The sequence below is a fragment of the Ammospiza nelsoni genome, chromosome 15, assembly GCF_027579445.1.
Source record: "Ammospiza nelsoni isolate bAmmNel1 chromosome 15, bAmmNel1.pri, whole genome shotgun sequence".
Taxonomy (NCBI): Eukaryota; Metazoa; Chordata; class Aves; order Passeriformes; family Passerellidae; genus Ammospiza; species Ammospiza nelsoni.
Window position 1 is genome coordinate 1,723,670 of NC_080647.1, and position 22,741 is coordinate 1,746,410.

The 22,741-nt window shown below is 40.9% G+C and overlaps 1 protein-coding gene across 4 annotated transcripts in view; it reads right to left on the reverse strand.

Annotated features, from left to right (window-relative positions):
* Positions 1-22,741, reverse strand: part of DIAPH2 (diaphanous related formin 2) — a 171,291-nt gene that overhangs the window by 97,473 nt on the left and 51,077 nt on the right. For all 4 annotated transcript variants that reach the window (XM_059483044.1, XM_059483043.1, XM_059483041.1 and 1 more), the window contains 4 exons: positions 13,684-13,785; positions 12,199-12,293; positions 10,330-10,431; positions 3,615-3,854 (listed from right to left, as the gene is read on the reverse strand). In XM_059483044.1, the coding sequence (XP_059339027.1) occupies positions 3,615-3,854; positions 10,330-10,431; positions 12,199-12,293; positions 13,684-13,785 (539 nt within the window). The remainder of the gene's footprint in view (positions 1-3,614; positions 3,855-10,329; positions 10,432-12,198; positions 12,294-13,683; positions 13,786-22,741) is intronic.

A 22,741-nucleotide genomic window follows, 5' to 3' on the forward strand; every position in this document is an offset into this window, starting at 1 on the left:
AATGGGAGAACAAATTTAACACCAAATCCCTGAGTTTGCCCATTTTTGTGCTGTGCAAGAGGAATGTGAGAGTTGAGGGAAGACCCAGCAGGAGCAGAGATTTATCCACAAAGGCGAGACAGAGTAGGTGCATGGAAGAGTCTGAGAGGAGCACACTCCACTTGACAGAGAATTAGTAACACATCTGGAAAGAATTGTTTTAACAGCATTTTACTCATCTAGTACAGTTCTTACACAGAAGTAAGCTACAACATGCACAACAAATGAAATAAAGGATTTATTTAAGAAGAATACATAAATGCTTTTGTAAAATCTCCTATTTGTTTTCTCATTCTCTAAATCACTTGAAGTTCTAATTCTATAATCCTCATGACAGGCTTGCCATCGATGTTCAATTTAATAGAGGCCTTTCAGCTTTAAGGATTACCCTGTTAGGAATAAATGAGTGCAGTGGAAAAACAGGCTTTTAAAAATATAAGGTATTTAGGCAATTAAGAAAGCAATTTAATTCATACCAATTCAGCGATTAAAGACTAAACAATGCTCAGCAATGGTATGCAGTTAAAGGGCTTTCATGTGTTACATACACACAAGTTCTCCTGACTTGAAAAAAACAGTAGATTTACTGGCTAAACATCTGCATGGAAAAAAGAAATTGCATTTCAATTTGTCTGTGAACAACAGCAGTGGGATTTGCAGTCTTTGATCTCTCTGACATCATCGAGTGGATAAAGCACTTTTTTTCTAAATGGACAAAATTATTTTGCTTTCAAATTACAACAGGAACATGTTTTGCCACCAAGAGCAACATCACAATAACAGTCAGCATTAGCACCTTGTAGTAAACATCGAAAAAAATATCTAAATAAACATTTATTTAGAACTTGAACAAATGTATCAAATTCATTTCTTTGGCCCAATCATAAATAAGTCTCTATATATTCTGCTATATTCACCTTCACTTTTAACACAATGGATGCAAATAGGTCTGCTTGATATTTACAATCAATATCTGTACTGTAAAAATCAAGTCCTAAGCCCACTGATATAATGAAAGATAAGTGCTGTTTGAGTGTAGTTTAGCACATAATATTTAAATATAAAAACAGAAATGAAAGGTAGGAACTGGACAGGTGGCAGCTTGGTTGTGTCTGTATCACACCCTGTACTCCTATTTAATATACACTCATATTCAATATACACTCACATTCAATAACACACCCACTATTTTAATTCTTTTGCAGTAAATGCAATACTTTTTACATTCAGCTTTTTCCTTGCAGTAATTTTGCCCAACAGATGTAACATTCCTTGGCTTGTAAAGAACCCAATGGCTTAGCCTGATTTCTGCTGCTCTACACACTCCAGCCAAGTGGATGGAAAGCAAAAAGAGCCATTTAAGTTGTGCTTACAAGACCAGGGGCTGGATTTGGATGAACCTCGTGGGTCCTTTCCAACTCAGGATATTCTACCATTCTATGATTCAGGATAAATTTTTAACACTGTGGTGTTCAAATTTTAAAATACAGGTTTTGAGTCTAGGGCCTTTCCTTGCCCGGGAGATGGAATTTGGAAATAACACATTCAGTTTAAAAATAAATGAAATAAATTGCCAGATCAGTGGGGGATACAGGAGGCAGCTCCAGCTGAATGCTGAAGCATCAATTTGAGGGTCAACACCATGAGATCCAGGGCTTGGGGAAGGATTAAAGGCCAAGGGACACAGAACACAGCACAACCACTCAAATATGAGCTGCACAGTAAGATGTTTAATTCCGTAAGCCAGGAGAACACCACCAGAACAAAACTCTCCCTCAGCACAGAGTAAACATTTATTTAACCCATGCCAAACACACATAACACTGCCAGGATGGGGCTGGGTTCTCCCAGGTACAGCAGCTCCCAGGTGTGCGGGTTAAACGTGGCAGCCAGTGCAAGGAAAAATTTATGTAGGAGCCATCACTGGAGTGACACTTTATTATAGCTATAAAAAGGCTCTCTATTGATTTTTATGAGATTATAGACCTTCTCCTACCCTAGAAATCTTTCCCCCCTTGCCAGAACAAGGGCTGCTGGACAATAAATGTCCCCTCATCAGTAATGCTCAGCCTGGATAAACAGCTTGTCTTGTTCCATTTGCACCTTGAACAAAAAGCGTCATAGCAGCACTTAACAGGTGAACACACATTGATCCAGCCAGAGCACTGCAAAAGCTTTACTGAAACTGAGCTCTTGGTCCTCACTTGAATTCTGCCCCACAGCTGTACCTGCACATCCCTGAAACAAACCTCCTCCCTTTCGGTTCCATCCCTACGGAGCAGAACTTTGGAGCTCCTGAGGGGGCTCAAAAAGCAGCTGGACCCTCTGGACATACTGAAAAACACAGCAAACTCCAGTGGATTACTGCAGCAGCCACCCTCAGCCCGAGCACTTTCCCTGCTGTATTTCTATTGCTGTATTTCTATATTTCTGTGGCTGTATTTCTGTTTCCACAGGGCATTCCAAGCTCAGGCACTGAAGATGCTCTGCTGCAGGCTCAGGAGTAGCTGCTCTCCCCGGCCAGTCTCGACACATGCCAGGAATTCTGATGCTGATGTCTCTCATTTGAACAACATTAAGTTCTCTGCCTTCTGCCAAGGGTTGTTTACAGATCATTTCTATCTCCAATAACATCATACACTGCAATATAACATCCAGAGAGATAATCTGTTTTTAAGGATTTGCAATTACTCCTCGGTGATTAGCTTTCTAGCTCAGGCCAGACAAGTGGGAATGGTGGTTTTTTTTATTTTCTTTACCATGTTTTAGTAAAAGTGTTAGCAAAACCAGATCCGTGTATGAAATGACCAGCTCTGTTGTAAAATCATTTATTTTCCAAAACCGAACGTTTATCCCAGATCAATACTTGCCTTTTTTCTCCTATTTTTTTCAGACTGCATAATGTAAGCACTGCATCCAGTAAACAGACAATTAATTTTAGGATTGTTCAAGAAACAAGCAGAAAGAAAAAAATCAATACAAAACTCTGGTTGTATTGAAAAGTGAATTCATCACATTATGACCCCTCATCATGAAGAGTTTGTATTCTGCACATAGAAATGGGTACACGGACACCTTGCTGACAGCTGGCTCAAAAAAATAATAAAAATCTCTTTTTATGGGCAGAAAGTCCACTAAGTGACAGTCACTGGTCTGAAAAAGGAGTTACTATAACTATATAGTTATATATAGTTAATATAATATATGTATATAGCTAATATAATATATATAGTTATATATAGTTAATTTATGTATATAGTTAATATAATATATATAGTTATATATAGTTAATGTAATATATACAGATAGTTAATATAGCTATAAAAGGAGTTATTATGAAAAGCAAAATAAAGGCTCCCAAATTCTGCTAGACAAGCCTGAAGGCTGCAATACATTCCTTAGGAGCAAAAAATAAAGACACCTTTAAATTACCCAGGGAATGCTGGGGATGCTGAGGGCAGGTCCTGCCCACGATTAAACACAGGGTGCAGTCAGTAAATTTCACTGTGATGCTGTCCCTGCTTTGTGCCCTTGTCCCGGCTGAGCGCCAGGAGCTGCCCCGTGCCGGCACTGACCTTGCAGAGGAAGCTGATGTTGAAGCCCAGGGACTGCGCGTTCCTGGAGCCAGAGTTCATGTAGTTGCCCAGGAACAGCACCAGCTCCAGCAGCTTGCTGAAGCTCTCGCTCTTCTTGAGCTCCTCGCAGGCCAGGGTGACAGCCATGATGTCGGGCTTGATGTTGTTGACGTGCTCCTCGAACATGAGCCGGAACAGGATCCCGTTGAGCCGCGCGCGCAGCATCTTCACTGAGCTCATCTGCAAAACACGCCAAACTCTGACTGAGAGGGCAGCCCAAATCACCCACAGCTCAAAACGCTCCAATTCTCATTGTCAGAATGCAGCACTGTCACAGACACGTTTTATGAAAAATCCTTTCCTTAGGGTTTTTCCTCCTGAGAAGCTGGGAGGCCTCAGGAACAAAATGCAAACAATGGTTATCTGCTGCTGTGGGATGCAACAGGTGCAGCTGGGATTGGTCTCATGTGCTTGTTTCTAATTAATGGCCAATCACAGTCAGCTGGCTCAGACTCTCTGAGCCACAAACTTTTGTTATCATTCTTTCTTTTTCTACTCTTAGCCTTCTGACGAAATCCTTTCTTCTATTCTTTTAGTATAGTTTTAATGTAATATATATGATAAAATAATAAATCAGCCTTCTGAAACATGGCGTCAGACCCTCGTCTCTTCCCTCATGCTCAGACCCCAGTGAACAGTCACACAGCACCAGCCAGCCAGCCAAGAGTGTCCGTGTGTGTTTGCACTGCCTGCCTTGTGTTCCCAGGCACCTCCCTGTGTGTTTCAGACACTTGGCAAAAGAGAGCACAGCACTCATCCCTTCCTGCTCTGGTAAAAAGATGGGAGGTTATAAATCCTGACAAGGAGGTTACAATCCTGATGTTGTAGCACAGCAGATACTGAAAATAATCTACAATGCTGATTCATTAATTTAAATCCCCAAGACCAAATTCACCAGCCCAGGTCACAAAATATCTTTAACGTTTTGCACAAGTGATCAGAGTTATTTCTTCCCACTTAGCACAAGATAATTCACAAGAGAAATTTAAATTAAGGAAAAAAGATGTACTGAGCATTGTTAAATCACTTGAAATTTTTAATTTAATTGCAAGAATGGTTATGTTCCAAATCGTGTTCCAAATCTAGCTCATCTTAGTTAGCAGAACACAGAAAGATTTCTTCGCCAATGTATTCACCATCAGGGGTGTTCCTGAAGCCCTTGGCAAGAAAAGCTTTGCTATCTAACAAATCACAGATCTTGACTGGCAAAACACGAAGATTTTGATGTGCTCCTGTTTCTGTTGGCCAAAATTTGGCCATGGTCCTTTGAAGAACTATGATTTTTCTACCAGTGCTATCTCCCAGCAGCCAGCAGAAGCAGCAGCAAGAACTTTCACAGGAAGGACTTGAGTGGCCTGAATAATAATGAATTCATTCTAAAATGAACATAAATATGAAGGCTCCAGATGGTCTCAAACAATTCCTATGATCAGGCTGGAACAAGGAAAAGGAAAGGATCAGAAAAGAAGCATCTCAGCAGAACTAGTGATCTTTTTTTATAAATCTCCATTGTCACAAATTTCTCTCTGAGCCTCTATAAGCCAAAATCATTGAAAGTCTTGAAACATTATTCTTCTAATCATCCTGTATTTCAGAAATATCACACTGAAAACATCTGCCTTGAAAGGATCTACTTACACTAATCTGCAGTAGATGGAAATTAAATTTAATCACATAATTTGCTTTAACTTTTGTAGAACAATCTCCAGTTGCTGTTTTTACTCAAAATGGCACAGAAAAAAAAATTGTTCAAAGCTTTAGATCTCAAAACCCAAGTGCAACAAAGTACAAGCCCAGAGGAGAGTGTGACATAAACATTAGTGAAGAATAATCCTCAAACTTGAGAGGAGTGTCCTTTCTTCTTTAATCCTGTGTAGTGCCATGGACCACTGATCATTTATTAGCTTCCGAGCACCAACCCAGCAGGAAGTTTTAAAATATTATGTAGGTCAGGGAATGGAATTAAAACTATCTTGGTAATTTCCTGAGAGCTGTTTTCATGTGGGTTTTTCCTTAAAGCCCAGAACATTCCTATACACAAAATGCCCTTTAGGTATCAGCAGAAGATGGCCATAAATGATATTTTAGTTCCTCCTGCCTCACCCTGCCCTGGTTCCCCCTTTTTTGGTCCTGTTTCCAAATCCATGTGTTCAGTGGCAGAGAAAGGAGTGATCACATACTGAATTTGGAGCAATCTTCTAGAATTAGGTAAGGAGCAAAGCCTACATTCACTTGGAAAGCTCAAATTCTTTATGGCTCTAAATAAAATTAGTGTCAAAGGCATATATATATCTATATATATAAATATAAGAAATGAAACATTCCAACAGGTGCATGGAACAGCAAGCAATGGCTCCCCCTACAAACAGTTAAAGAGGCAAGAAAACCAAGAAAATGGATATTTCTTTTCCAGCTGACTGTCAGTGATGGGCGGCATGCCATTATTCCCCTTCTGGGCTCTCATGAAGGTCTTGTCTGAACTCCCTACCTAATCAAGTTCTTTATTCAGTTCTTTATGCTTTATTATCACCATTCAATTCTCAAGCCCTGTATTAAAACGAGGATCAAAGGCTACTGGAGAAAGGCAAAAAGCACAATTAAATTTGCCTCACTTCCTAAGAAAAAGCTGACATTCCTCTAATAAAAATTTGTCAACTTACTAAGACAACTTAGCCTCTTACCTATGTTATATTAAAGTTGCCTTTTTTTTTTCCCCTGGAAACATTCTAGGAAGATTAATTCGGCAGCAGCTCACAAAATTACAATGAGGCCAAACAAGCAGCCAATAAATTCAATTTAAAGGACTGAATGGCTCCAAACCAATGGAGGTGCAATAAACTTGTACAATTCTCAGTTCACTTTGTCTGCCTCCCAGCCAGGACTGGTTACACAGGAAAAAAGGGTCACAGAAAATGCAAGTTTACACAACTCCTCAGTCAGATTTAGGCTTTTGTAACATTAAAATGTTCAGTTGGCACTGCAGTGGAAATGCAGCTCCTCACTGAAGCTGCAGCTGTTCCCATATCATAACAAATGAACTCTTGAACACAAGGTTTAGGTGCAGAACTCAGGTAACATCCTGCCCAGCTGAGTCCAAGTTACACAGCTGATCCAGTAATTTTCCTATTTTTTTTTTTATTTTTCTTTTTTTTTCTATTTTTTTTTTTCTTTTTTAAAAATTCTATTTTTTTTTTTTCTGTTTTTCTTGCTCTACTTCAACATCAATGCAAACTTTCCTTTAGAAGAACTTGTGGTGCCTTTTTTGATCCCAGGATATAACTTCAAAAAGTTCCAATAACTAATTAGAATATATAATTGGTTTTAGCATTCATCTAAATGAAAATGCAGCTCTAATTTTCATTTACATATCAGCTGAATATTAAGTTAATCGGTTCCTTCAAGTAAGTTAATCTTTTACTAAGTATGGCTTTTCTAAAAAAATTTTAAGCAACTTATTCCAACCTTTATTAAATTTGATGGGCAAAGTGATTATCCAATTAACATATCTTAATAATTAACACACCTAAATCTACATAAAAATAAGGGGACACACTTTAAATATTATTTAAGGTAGTCTGTCTTCTATTCATAAAGCCAAGGTTAAGATTATTATTAATGAGAAATTCCAAAATTAATTTGACACATTGGAGAAAAGAACTTCAGTCAAGACTTGAGGTTCAGCTGCATTTCTTGCACTTTAAGGGACAGTTCCAGGATATCATAACCAGAAACAAACCCAGCATTTTAGCACCAGTGATGAGTTAGAGGCCCCCAGAAATCAGACAGAAGCAGGACCCATAAGGCAAAGTGCTGCTTTTTATTAAAGCAGATGGTAAAGCTGAATAAGCAAACAAGCTTCAGGAAACTTGGTTCCTTCATAGGGCAAGCAGCACCATTTGGAGATGTTTGATTAAGGAGTTTTTGCTAATTAACGTTGCATTAAATAGTTGGAAACTCTCTCAACTTGCTCTAGTCAGTGTTTCCTCAGAAATCATGGAACAGTGACTGTGGCCACATTGGGACTGCTGGGAATAAAGGGATTTTTGTGGTTTCTTCAATATCCAGAGCCAGGCCAGCTGCAAGCAGCAGGAATCCTGACGTGGAGGAGCCCAGATGTGGGGTCAGAATCCTCACCCACAACACCAGCTGGGACAGGGCAGGGCATGCTTGTAAAGGGGATTTGTGTCAGGAGGAGGGGACAGGGCAGGGGATGATCCAAGTTAAGAGATCAGGGTGAAGCACTGAGGAATTTACAACAGTAAAACATTGGAATGCCCACACAGCCCTTTCAATCAAGGTCATTATGATGCACAATTTTCCAATTTCTTGGCTGATTTTAAGCAGGAAACTGAACAGATTTCCCAAACATCAGAGGCTTCCTTTGTCCTAACACCTCCAGCTTGCCTGCTTCCATTGAGCATTTCCCTTCAACACAGTCCAGATATGGAGTGCACAAAACCCTGCACAAAACCCAAGGAATTCCTCACTTTATCTGACAATATCTAGGTAGAGAGGAATATGCCCATAAATAGATGTATATATAAAATAAACTATCATACATGCATGTATTATAATAGAAATATTCATAGATAAGTTTTGGTCTGTCTAAAGACATAATACACACATTTATATTTTAAATAAAAATGCATGCTATTATTGCTTCTAAGAAAGCAGCAAATATGTATTTATAGAGATTTTTAGATTGTTACTGATCAATAAATGGCAATGTTTTACTTGTAGTAAGGCTAATTAATGTATCCCACTTCTAACAAAATTCCTCATCCTTGTTTGGAAATAAAATATTTTTGCAACTTGATGCCATTTATTAAAAGAAAAGGAAATCAATAGGCTATAGTTTTTCAAAAGAAGCCATTGATATATTTCATTTCCTAAATCCTCTCCAAAAATCTCATTAGGGCAAATCATATTCTGTTACTTCCCCAACTGAAAAATAATTAAAAAAAAAGAAAAAGCACTCAAAAGCCACTTCTGCAGCAAAATTATGCTCAAATCAGAGCTTTTTAGTAAAAAAGTCTTCTAAGAGGCCTCTATTTCTGTTTTAATGCATTTTAATGTACATAATGCCTTAAAAATCCAGCAAGAGCAAGCGCAGCTCCTGCGGAGCTGGGGATAAATCCTGAGCACGTTCCAGAGCTCTCATCGTCATTTTAATCTGCTGGGCTGAGAGGGGAAGGGAAAACAGGAGCTCATTGGCCTAAGGACTCCTGAGGTCCTTGGAAAGCCAGGGCAGAAAGAGATTCCCAAGGGTGGCACAGAAATCAGGGTCCCACCCTCACCCCCAGCGTGGATTAAAGAGTTCCTGAAAATGCTGGAACTCCCCAAAACTGCTGGAATTCCCAAAAATGCCGGAATTCCCCAAAAATGCCGGAATTCCCCAAAATGCTGGAATTCCCAAAAATGCTGGAATTCCCAAAAATGCCGGAATTCCCCAAAAATACTGGAATTCCCAAAAATGCTGGAATTCCCCAAAAATACTGGAATTCCCCAAAAATACTGGAATTCCCCAAAATGCTGGAACTCCCCAAAAATGCTGGAATTCCCCAAAAATGCCGGAATTCCCCAAAAATGCCGGAATTGCCCAAAAATGCCGGAATTCCCCAAAAATGCCGGAATTCCCCAGAAATGCTGGAATTCCCCAAAAATGCCGGAATTCTCAAAAATGCCGGAATTCCCCAAAACTGCTGGAATTCCCAAAAATGCCGGAATTGCCAAAAATGCCGGAATTCCCAAAAAATTCTGGAATTCCCTCCAGAGGGGCCCCAGCCATTCTGGCAGCCCTGCTCCTGAACAGATGCAGGGACTGAGAGGAGCAGTGTCTACCACATCTGCATCTTGCACATCTTAAGGTGTCAAAATACAGATGCGGTGTTTAAAATACTTATGACTGACTAATAGTTTATTTTACGAAATACTCAGTAAAAGCGTAGATTTGCATTTAATATATAATATTTTTAAAACAATGCATTAAAATATTGCCTTTTTAAAAGTGTAAATTGCATTGAGAGGAGCAGAACACAAGCTACAATTCCAGTTCCAATATCAATTCACACCTCTCCTTGAGCCATCCTGCAAGGCTGTGTGGTATAAATACAGATGTTTGATACGTGCATGCATACATACATAGAAAATATGGATATATATACATATAAAATATGGATATTTTAAGTCTTTTAGCTGCTTACAGGTTTTGATACAAAACAAATTTATCAGAGTTGTCAAGGCCAAGGGGTAACTGGGTCTTCTGTGGGCTCCTGGAATTTATCTGCTTGAAGGCAGAGGGGTCCTCAGAGCTGTTCAGTAAACAGTCAAGGCAAGACAGGCAGAAAAAAGATTTGGTGTGTTACCTGAGTGCCTGTTGTTTTTAATGCTACACTGCAATTCCTCCCAGAAAATCACCCAGAATCAGAGGGGTTCACGTTGGAAATGACCCTAAGGATGATCTGCTTCCAGTCTGGCTGCTCACAGCCCTGCCCAGGCTGGCCCAATACATGTTAAGATATTTTTTGATTATTACCTATCAGGAAATAGTAACTTTTCCTACTGCAGGTCTTGCAAAAACACTAAAAGAAGATTTTTATCCTTCAACTTGTTTCTTTTTATGTGCCAAAACGGAACTCTGTTGACTGATACATACCACGACTCCAAACTGCTCTGGCTCAGCAAGGTCGTTGTATTCATCCTTTAATTCAGCTAAGGCATTGAGCTCCTTCTGCTCAGGAAGATTCTTCACCAGGTTCTAAAACAAACAAGGCATTATATCAAATTTGTTACATTAAACTACCTAAGACATTAAAAATAACACGCTCAAAATACCACAACATGGAAATGCAGGAGGAAATTACGGGACGTTTATTTTATTTACGCAGCTCTAACTTTATATAAACATCAAATCAAAGCAGCAATTATTTAATACAGACAACTGCTCTGCTGCAGTCTCTGATTTGAGGAATGTATTAAAAGGTTAGAGTATCATTTTCAGGGCCTGACAGCATCAACGAGTTTTGTCTCTCTACAATCTCCCTTTGCCCTAATGGCTGCATCTTGCTCATTAAATATCAATCAAGAAATAACTGGTCTGTGTAAAACATGACAGAAGCAGCAAAAAAAAAAAGAAAAAAAAAATTAAAATCATTAGACATTCAAAGTATACTTAAAAATACCTTATAAAAAAGGTCAACAACCCAGAATTGTACAGATCTTATAAATGGCATATATAGTCAGGAAAAGGTTCAATTTCCTTGCAGTGTTATTCATGTTCCCAATAGAACATTGTGAGTTATAGTATGATCTTAAGGTGTAAAAATACATGTGGTAAGTATTTAAAATACTTATATTACGATTGAATAATAGTTTATTTTAAGAAATACTCAGTAAAAGTGTAGATTTGCATTTAATACATCATATTTTTAAAATAATGTATTGAAATATTGCATTTTTAAAGTGTAAATCGCATTTAATATATAATATTTGCATATATGTACAAGTTGAAATCCAAACAATAATGCATTTTCAGTAGAGGAGATGAATATGAAACTGCTCTGCACTTCAGTTATCCCAGGTGGGGTTGGTTCCTCCCCCTTGATTTTTAATTTTATTAAACCTGAAGGTTTCCTAATCATCTGATCTGCCATCTCTGATCAATAAACCAAGTCCTCAATAAAATTAGGGCTTTGCACCTATTTTCAAATACTGAGACAACTCAGTTTAGACCAGCGTTCCCAGAATAACCATTCTGCAGGTCTAAGAAAGGAAGAAGAAATTAATTTAGAAAACCTTGGGGGAATGGGGCAAAGGGGCAAACAGGAGACGGGGAAGGATGAAAGGATAAATCCAGGCCCAGTGAGGGAGCAGGAATCTGTGGACGATGTCAAATAAAGCCACAGCAGCATTGCTGGGTGCTAAATCTTGATGATTTTTAGGGTTTTAAGGTTTCACGCTGCTCTGTCCCTGCTCAGAGAGCACGAGGGGCCACGGGCACTCCTGCTCTCCTCCTGGAGGGAGACAATCAGAAAGGGATGTGCAGAAATTGAATTCCATCCTTTGCACTCTCCAGCTGAGGGATTTGGGGCTCAGAATGAGACTGAACCAGCCTGAGAGCAGATTTACAGATGGGTTTGGAGCTGCAGCAGGGTCCTGAAAGGCTCAGGGAGTTTCATCTCTCACCAGAGACAGGCAGAGCTGTTCCCACAAGAAACCTCCTGAAACTTCATTATGCACCAGCCTCAATCATCTTCAGCTTCTCTTCCAAGCTGAATCACCAGAATTGTCAGATATTTCCTCTGGGGAGGGGAAATCCCAAGGAATTCTTTGCTGAACAGGGTCTTTGAAAAGCAGTTTTAGTGTACATGGGACCATAATCAGAAGCAGAATGGAATCAATGGGACAGGAAACACAAGTGATACCCTGCAGATGATGCCCTGTCTTAATCTTGAATTCTTACTCCTGCCTGCCATGTTCATGTGGAAAATGAGCTACAACCAAAAGCAGAGGCATTTTCACATACCTGGATCAGGGATTCACTCAGCTTCTCCTCATCCACCTCTAAAATGATATTTTTTATTTCTTCGTAAGGCAAACGGAAGGAACCCAAAAATATTGCTGAAATTCAGTAACACATCATCAGAATCAAAAAGGTCAAGAAAGATTGATATACAAAGGCAAACTATTGCTAGCAACTCAAAAAGTCACATCTCCATCTAAATTGTTCCACAGTTAAGTCTCCATATAAACAAATGCTAGGTAGGCACACTGCTGCACTTTGACTTATCATGAATTCCCTTTCTAAGAAATGAAACTATAACAAGAATTTTAACTTTGAAATCGGCCTCAGCTTCTCCCTAGCAATGTAACTTTCCATTAAAGTTTTATCTTTATGAATGACATCTGCATTCCTACTCTAAGCAGAACTACTTAGCCAATAACAGATACCTTTAGCTATTATTATTATTATTGGTTCCATAACCATGTATGAATAGCTGTACAATTGGGTCAATGATATTTATGCGATATTCTAGAAAAGATTTCACATCAAAGTGGTAACGAAGAGCTGGGCAAAGTAAGAAAAACGCCCTAACTCTACCACTTTTAGGGTAGCTGAACTTTTACAGGAGACACACAATTCAAACCCTTCAAAGATGGAGCTCTCAAAGCAATTTGATCTCAGAATCTTATAAAATCTCAAGAGAGCCCCATTCAGTAAACTACAAAGAATTCTTAACAGATGGATCAGCATAACATTGTGAAAAAATGCTTTATATTCAGCCTAACTAGTGTGGCTGATTATCCTGCATCCAAGCTTTCAAAATTTGAAGTTTTCCATCAATTGTGAGCTCTTCTATCATAGCTCATTTTCTGCTCACGGATGTGGTACTAAACAATGCCCACATTGGGGTTTATACACTTATTGCCATGGGCACAGTCGGACCAGTGACATTTATGGTGCTTCTGATTCAGATAAAGGACACACTACTGATAATGATTGATTTCCCTGCATAATTAAAGATGAAAGAAGTGGGCTGGTTTTGCTCCCATCTGCAGCAGTAGTACCTGCACCTCTGTAGCCTATTTGGTAATCTGGTAATCTGGTAATCCACCTTGCCTTGAACCTCCATTTCTGCATTGCTCTGACCAAAGGAACAATCTGGAATGGCCCCTAAACCCCACCCACACCATGCTCTGCCCAAATTAGTGATCATTTCATTGCACTTCCAGTCCTGAGCAGTTAATTTTGTCAGTTAATTGAGAGAATTAACTGACAAAAACCCCAGGAACTCATTAAATCATTTTTCCATATTACTTTTTTTCATTTTTCCCAAGTTATGCAGTGAATTCAGAATGTGTAGTTAAACACCACAGAATTTAAGACTCATGTTCAAATTAGCAGTTTTTAGAGAAAGTAATTACACATGCAAACAAAAAAAGCCAATTTATGAACACTGAGGTGTAGATGCTGCTTAGACATTGACCTGATGCCCTTCATATCACTTACATAAATTTTGTGCAGATTTTCCATCCAAAACTCTTAATTCTTTGATCTTCTTCTTTGACTGAGCTGCTTTCTTTTCTTCTGATTCTTCTACAGGCTTTTTGGCTGGAAAGAAGGTATTTATTAAATTCTATTCATTATTACAACAGTTCCATCTTAGCTAACAGCAAGTCCATTAGCAAGCCATAATAATACATCTTTCACAATCAGTTCAAGGCAAAGTGACTGCACTGCCTCCACCTGCTGTAAAATATCCAAACAAACAAAGCAAATGTCCAAAAGGGAAAGGAACAAGAAATAAAAATACGACAATGAACAATTTTCCCGAGCAAATAATATTTGTATTTTAACCCCGTGGAATTTTAGTTCAGCTCCAATTCATTGCAAGCATTTTTAAAATACAGGGATTTGTTACCTCGAAGCACATGAGTGCCCTCTATTGAAACATTAATAACATTTGTAAATTCTTCATCCAAAACCAACAACATAAATAATTTGATATTTATCACAGTGAACAAAGGTATGTTTTCATTAATTATGTTGTCAGTGGTAAAGAGCAAACCTTAGAAAACAGTGTGTATTTTAGAGTGATTCCTTTTAAATTAGCAAGATTCACCAGTCTTTATATTCAGCACTTTAAATTATAAGGAAAGAAATGTGGCATTGGAGTACCTCAAATATAAGCTGATTTTTTGCATAATTTAAAACAGTCAATTTTTGCAGAATTTTCTTAAGCATTAAGTAAACCCATTAACAAGGATTTATTTCCTTTTAAATATCACATAACATATTTGGCACTGAAGGAATAGAATCTTAATGTGCTTAACATTAATTGAACTTAATGAATATTTTAAGTCATTCAAAAGTAACTGAAAAACTGGAAAGTCAAATTAAGATGAAGTTTCGAGCAGACTGAATACAGTTTTGTTCTCTGAGCACTATTTTTGTTGCACTGTAACGAGCCATTGTGGGTTTAATTACAGGTATTTCCTAAGGAAAAAAATGTTAATTTTTAGTGTGAAGAATAACATAAAACCTGTTTCAATCTTTTTAATAAAAAAATAAAAGAATGTAGAAACCAGGTATTTGTCTCCTCACACCCACTGCCAGCAGGAAAACATCTGGCACAAAGGAATTCTGCTGGGTTTATAGCCCTGAATAATCAGTTTATCTTGGCCATGTTTGTGCCAGCACCATCTGAGCCAGTCCCAGGCAGTGCCCTCAGCCCCAGCTACCTCCAAAGGGCCCAAATCAGAGAAAAATGAACAAAAAGATGATTCAACAACCAAGCCCTGAGCCCCCATCCCAGACAAGCCCAGCATCCCCCAGCTGCAATGAGCTCCTTCCAAAACCCTAAAGTGACACTTCAGCAAGTAATCAGGCCCTCAGCACTAATTGTTCTCAATTAAACAAGGCAGTGAGACCAGGTGCTCAACAACACAAACAAAAAAACAACCAAGAGTTAAAAATGAGCCGTCCCATGGGCAGACAACAAACTTCATTACAAGTTTTGCTCTATCACAGCAGAGAGGAGGCCTGGGCTCGTGTGATCCAAGAAGGGGAGTGTCCTACTGCAGATCTCATCTGTTCAAGAGTTAAACTCTCCAGACCTCCAAGGATTGAGTCTTTAAAGGTCTGAACTCCACAAACAGGTCCCAGACTGTCTCAGGAGCTGGGAGCACCAAAGTCAAACCTGCATGAAACACACACCCTGCTCCTTGGCTTGCAGACTGCAGAACAAGAGTAATAAATGTTCTTGTTACCAAATATCACCTCACAGAAAGGAAACTTTCTTCCTACAGTGGTAATTCACACAAGAAAATAAATTCTCAATTCTCACACACTTCTCAGAGAGAGCAAGTGACAAACACCCCATGAGCAAGAGTTCAAGGGCAGAAGTGCTACACCAGCCCAATGCAGAACAGGTATTCAAGTTATTCAGCTGCTCCAGTAGCAAAAAAGGAAAAGTGGTTTGGGGTTTAAACACCTAATATTTGATAAACAGACACACAGAGGGTGAGCTGAGGCAGAATTCACAACAACAACTCTGCCTGTACAGGTCACAGAAGGAGTTTCCCTTATCACCCCTCCTCACCTGTGTGCAGGTGCACTCTGCTGGTTGTAAATCAGGAACTGCATTTAAACCACAGCACATCACACACTGACAGCAAACCAGGGCTACTCAGGCCTGAAGGGCTGCAACACCACTGCTTATAGAGCATCCATTTAACAAACATCAGATGTCTAAGGTTAAAGTAAAATTTTTCTACTTGAAAAAGGCCAGAAGAAATGTTCTTTCAAAAAAGTTGTATCTTTCAAAGTTCGTGCCAATTCACAAAAAACAGAGAAACACTAGAACCAGATGCTTTTGTGACTGCACTAAGGCCACAATACAGCATCAACACCAATCTTAGCAAGCCCAAATTCACAGGCAGAAAGAGACACAACTAAAATTTCTACATGAGACACCTCCTAGAATCTCTCCACCACCATTTCAGTCACGCTTGAGATGACATGGAGCATCAGAGAGCTCTGCTCACACAATCCATCTCAGCAGTGATTCAACTGTCACACAACCACAGATTATGGAATTTGGAAAAATAATTAACTCAATTAAAAAGAGACTTGATACTTTCCAGAACTCAGTGCACCAGTGCTGACCAACCTGCCAGCCCTTGTCAGGCTCTCCTTTCACAAGTGCCTGTTCAAAGATAAGACACTTCTTGGTGTGATGCCACAGAACCAAAGGGAGAGATGAAAGAAGGATTTCACAGCAGCCAGCACAGGGCAGCTCAGAAAAGCAAGATGAAAAACCAATGTGGAAGCTGAAGCAGCTGTATTGCCTCATAGAGACCATGGAGTTGAGGGCTGTGGTTGTTCATTACAGCACTTTGATAATGGTGCTGGCTCACATCCTCATTCAAAACCAGCTTCTTTCCAAAGCAAGTCCCACAGACACAAGAGCTGGTGCTGCCATAGCCAGGTTTCCATGGCAGGAATGGCCAGGGTTTAAAACCAAATGTGCAGCAGAAGGGAATGTTCTTTACTCTGAGCTCTGGTGATGAAGCAATAGAGCCCTGAAAGAACAGGTCTGGAGCAGTGAGTGTGTCCTGGGGAGTGCTGAGCTGCTCATGCACAATTACTCACACCATTAGAGCTGTACAAGGCTTTGGGAGGGCTTTTCTTTATACCTGACCTCAGACAGGTAGAAGAAGGACAGGGATGCTGTCATCTTATTGCAAAGCTCCCACACCTTCTTGGTGATTTCTCATGGTCATCTCCTCACAGCACTGACTCCTTCTTCTTCATTGTACAGCCACCAAACTCCATCTCCCTTCATGGCACAGCCACCAAACTCCATTTCCCTTCATGGCACAGCCACCAAACTCCATCTCCCTTCATTGTACAGCCACCAAACTCCATCTCCTTTCATTGTACAGCCAACAAACTCCATCTCCCTTCATTGTACAGCCACCAAACTCCATCTCCCTTCCCGGCACAGCCACCAAACTCCATCTCCCTTCACGGCACAGCCACCAAACCCCAACCCTCTCCTCACCCAGCTACCCCACTCTTTTGTGGCACTCTTCTCCTTACTGGACACAGCTGTGGCCTGTTCCTAACCTTTGGTGATTGGCACAGCTGCACTCCTCAGGTGTGAGGATCCCTTCTGCACCATCTTTATTTCCTCACATTCCATCCCTGCACACAGGGAAGGACAGGCACCATGACACAGCCAGAGCAGAGCCCAGGCCCTTCAGCACACACAGATTCCTTCTGGAGACCAGCAAACCCAGATGGAAACACCAGCACTGCAGAACTCCCTTTTTCCTAATTTAGAGTTCTAATTATTTAGCAATAATACATTTGTTTATCGGTGTTGGAGGGAAAAAGCTGATGCAAGAAGCTGCAAGGCATTGTTTGCTGTTGATCTGACATTTCCCAGAGCATGGGCAGCTCCAGCTGTGCCTTCAGCTGGGAACTCCTCTAATCCCACTGCAAGCGCCCTGCCTGAAACCCTGCAAGCCCAGCCAGGGCATAGGAACCTTAACAAAACCTTATGTAAGCTTAAAACACATTGAGCAGGGCTAATGATAATCATGGCAAAGAACATACATAAACAGGTTGAAATACTTTGGAGACTTAATTAGGAAAAAATCCTACCATCAGTACTTTTGTACTTCTGTAGGAAAAAAAAAAGGAAGCATACATTATTCTCGAAAATTATCATTTTACACCTGTTCATTAATTTAGCTACTGAATAGCATTTGAAGTGGCCATGACTAATTTTTTGAAATATATATGATTTTATTTAATTATATTGAAGCTGTTAAAGCATTTTATTATGAGCTGAAATGTCCAGTTCATGTGAAATTCCCTTCTTTCTTTAAATTATCAATGAATAATTTTAATAAAGAATTAACAGCAAAAACTGTCAGTCATGAATACGATGAGGATGAAAATTAAAAGGAGCTAAAAAGGAGTACATTGAATTACAGCATGGAGAAAGCAGATATTCAGGTGAACTTCAGCCTACCTTAACCTGACCATAAGCCTCCAATTTCTGCCAAGTCTGTTCACACAATGAACAAAAACATCTTTATATTGTCATGGGAAATGAACGAGCAATTTCATCTTATTTCCATCTGGCAAGTGGCTTCCCAATTGCATTTACCAGTGTTTGGCAGCAGAAGTAAACATACCAAAGAAATTCACTGCTTTGTTTTTGTCTCTACCTGAGACAAGAGCTATGGCTACTACAGGAGTGTAGGAGAAAAAAGTGCAGCGTCCACACAGCTGCAAGGGACATGAACTACACACACAAGAGAAGACTTGAGCAGCTGAAAGTAATAATTGCAATGAATTTATCCTCCTTCCAAAAAAAAAATTAACTCCTGATGTGGTATGACATGATAGAAAAATGAAATAAAGAGCTAGGAATGCCACCAAAAGATTAGAAAGTAATTTGTAGCACAAAAGTGCAGCAAATTCTGTTGCAACACAATAAAACTTCTCAGAGTCTGGCTAAATGGATCATCTTGGAATGCTACTGACAGTCTCCCATTTCTGTGCTAGTCCTGGAGGCACTCAGAAATGGAAATACACTCAGATAAAGGGAGAGAAGGAAGGAAGTCAAACACAAATAAGTCTCAAATTTGCTGCTGTTTTTTTCCCTCAGCAATACAAATGTGCCCACAGCATTCCCAGCTGGAATGACCCAGGGAATGGGACAGGGAGCTCAGCTGGGGCACAGCCTGACCCTCCTCCAGCCACCTGCAAGAGCAGGGGAACACCTGGGAGAGCAGGGAAACACCTGGGAGAGCAAAGGAACACCTGGGAGAGAGGGGAACACCTGGGAGAGCAGGGGAACACCTGGGAGAGCAGGGGAACCATGCCCAGGCTCTGGCTGCAGGAGCACAATGAACTCTGACAAGTTTGCGTGCTCAAGCCAAACCGCACAAACAACCTGCTGATCATCAAGTGGACTGACTCGGGCTGGGAAAGGCCTCTAAGATCCTCAAGCCCAAGCAGCACCACCATGTTCAGCACCACGTGCTCGAGTGCCACATCCGGGCGGTTTTGAACACCTCCAGGATGCCATGTCCTGGTGCCTTTGAACACCTCCAGGACGCCATTTCCCCGGGCAGCTTGCGTTAATGATGCTTGACAAGCCTTCCTGTGAAGATATTTTTCCTGAGATGCAATCCAAAGCTCCCTGGTTCAACCCCAAGCCCTTTCCCCTGCAGGAGCAGAGCCCCGGGGCAGCAGGAGGAGAGCACAGGGCAAGGCCAGCAGGGCAGTGCCCAGGGAGCAGCTCCCTGCCAGCCCTGCACGCAGTGACACAGAAAGGCAGAGGATGGTGGGCAGAGGCTCTGGCAGAGGGCACAGCTCTCTCAGCTGGAGGCACACACCCTCCTGGACCCCGCAGGACACAACCCATGAACTGCAGGGACTGGGACTGAGGTGCTTTGGCATCCAAACTCATTCCCGGCTCCGCTCTGTCGTTTGGGCTCCAACTTTGACAAGCAGCAAACATTTTCCCCAAATATCCAGAGAGAAACGCAAGAGCATCAGCAGATGTCAGCCACGCCTCCTGTCAATTCAGGCAGCAGCTGTGGGATCTCATGTTTATTCCCAATGCCACCTGGCATTTTTCAGTTCACCTAAAATCACTCAGTTACCAATTCCTGAAGCAAAATTAATTAAGCACTCCTGCTGTCACTCTGTCCTTTCTGCAATCAGAAGAGCTCAATACCTGGTACAGCAATAAAAAAAGAACTATTACAAAGCAAGCAATTGATCTAAAAGCAAATCTTACACTGAGCTCTCAAGATAAAAAATAAAACTAACAGGGAGGAAAAAAATATGGAACCTCTTGCAATCTTGTATGTTTTTTGCCTAATTAATGTAATCAAGCTGAAGGAAGTGGCATCGACCCAACAAATTATGCTCTGTGGAAGAGTAAAAAAGATCATAACTTAGTTTTACAAATTAGTTTTGCATAAAAAAAGTAACAGGGGATCTGTACTCTTATTAATTGTTTGTATAATAGATTGCTACTTTATTCGACCACCACATTTAATGACTACTATTAATTTCACATGAAATATTCCTTGCTCTGTTAAAATTGCCCTAAAATGATTGTAAACAGTCTAATTGTCAATCTCTAGCAACAACTTGTGCAGCAAAGTTGTACAGTTAAAGTGAACTTAATTACCCACTCTGCATTGGGATGGCTTTCAGCTTTCTATCAACAGCATCAGGGGGTGCCTGGGCCACAAAAAAATCCAAAAAAAAGACAAAACAACCAAAACAACAACTCTCAATGCGCACACAGAAAATCCCAAACACACCCACACCTGATTCCAATCCCAAACACACCCACACCTGATGGCAATCCCAAACACACCCACGGCTGATTCCAATCCCAAATTTACCCACACCTGATTCCAATCCCAAATTTACCCATACCTGATTCCAAACACACCCACACCTGATCCCAGTCCCACACCTGATCCCACACCTGCCTTTGCCAGTGGAAGATGCTGCTTTTGCTGTGAGACATTAACAGCAAATATTAACAATTCACAACACACAAATGGCCGCAGCAACACAGATGAACATTAGAAATCAAACAACAGCAGGCAAACAAGGATTAAACTGAAAATATCCTCCGTGGGGCCCATTTAGTGTGGGAGATGTGCTGTAAGAAGCTGGAATAAAACCCAGGGCCCTTTTCCATGACTTCTCTCCCATTTTGCCACGAATATTGGAACGAAGGAGTTCTGTGCCCCCATTTGTCCCCTGGCCCCAGGGCTGGCAGAGGCTGGGGGCAGATCCTGAGCTCGGCACAGCCCCCGGGTCTGACCCAGCAGAGCCATCCCTGCCTTCCAGAGCTCTCACACAAGTTTGCTCATGGGGGACAGGAGAAGTTTGCTACGTCAATAAATCGCTGCCCATAATAGCATTTCTAATTTCAACAGCCACATGGCCCAGTTGTATTTTTTCCTCTGACATCAGGCCACCATCACCACCAAGCTGAGACAGGACAGCTCTAATTATTTCCCAGATTCTGATGAGTTTTTTATCCATACAATTTTCAAAAGTAAAAAAAAAAAAAAAAAAGTATCAAGACTCAGGAAAAAAGTCATTAAACTGCTGTCATATTTTACCAAGATCCTAGCAAATTCATTTTCTTTTATTACTATGAGAAGTCTAATAACCAGATATCTCTTAAATTATTAGTTCACCCACTGTTCCCCTTGATGATGCCCATAAAAACTCACCTTCACAAACAAACACACTTATGGGAATCACATTATCCAAAGGAACTTGCCAAATTATGAAGCCAAAATCCCAATATCCAAAAATCCCTTTATACAGTCAAGTTAATTAGATATTGGTGTTTAATGAAAAACACTAAAATGTTAATAAAAATGAAGTGATAAATTGATTTTTTCTATCACTGTGGTATCTGACATTTAACAATCCTGACTAAATATTGAAACACTAAGTAAAATACTCATGTTCAAACAGACATTTCAGTATTCTCTTCCTTTTTAAAGCATTGCTCTATCAACAAGGTTTTAAATAAACATGCATGCAAAATACATAAACAATTTGAATTCCAAAATGCTTGACTTTTTAGTGTAATGTAGCCCACCCTGGTTATACACTCTGCCCTACAATCAAATACACAATGTTAAATTTCCACTGATTTAGTACACAAGGAATTTGATTTTATGTTTACGTTTTTCACCCATTTAGAGTAAATAAATAATTAAGATTAGCTGGTATTTATTGTTATATTGAACCTGCAGAACTCAAAAAGCAGCTTTCATAGGCCTCAGGGCCAAAGCAGAACTTCACAGAGTAAAAGGATCATATTAAAAATAATTGGCAAATGATCTGCCTTAATAGATTGCATTAATTTCAGCAGTAAAAGTCAGCACCCCATGAGGTTGACTGGTAAGCGGAGCTTTGATAGCTGATCAATAGAAATAAGGATAAAACGTTGGGAAATCAGTCCTCCACAAACAAACATGGAAACCTGAGGCACTGCGAGGGCAGTGTCCAACACAGGCAGTGAGCGTGAGGAGGCTGTGCCCAGCAGGGCTCAGCACCACCCTGTGCCAGGGCTGTGCCAGGGCCGTGCCAGGGCCGTGCCCAGCAGGGCTCAGCACCACCCTGTGCCAGGGCTGTGCCAGGGCTGTGCCAGGGCCGTGCCAGGGCTGTGCCCAGCAGGGCTCAGCACCACCCTGTGCCAGGGCTGTGCCAGGGCTGTGCCAGGGCTGTGCCCAGCAGGGCTCAGCACCACCCTGTGCCAGGGCCGTGCCAGGGCTGTGCCAGGGCTGTGCCCAGCAGGGCTCAGCACCACCCTGTGCCAGGGCTGTGCCAGGGCCGTGCCAGGGCTGTGCCAGGGCTGTGCCCAGCAGGGCTCAGCACCACCCTGTGCCAGGGCTGTGCCAGGGCCGTGCCAGGGCTGTGCCAGGGCCGTGCCCAGCAGGGCTCAGCACCACCCTGTGCCAGGGCCGTGCCAGGGCTGTGCCAGGGCTGTGCC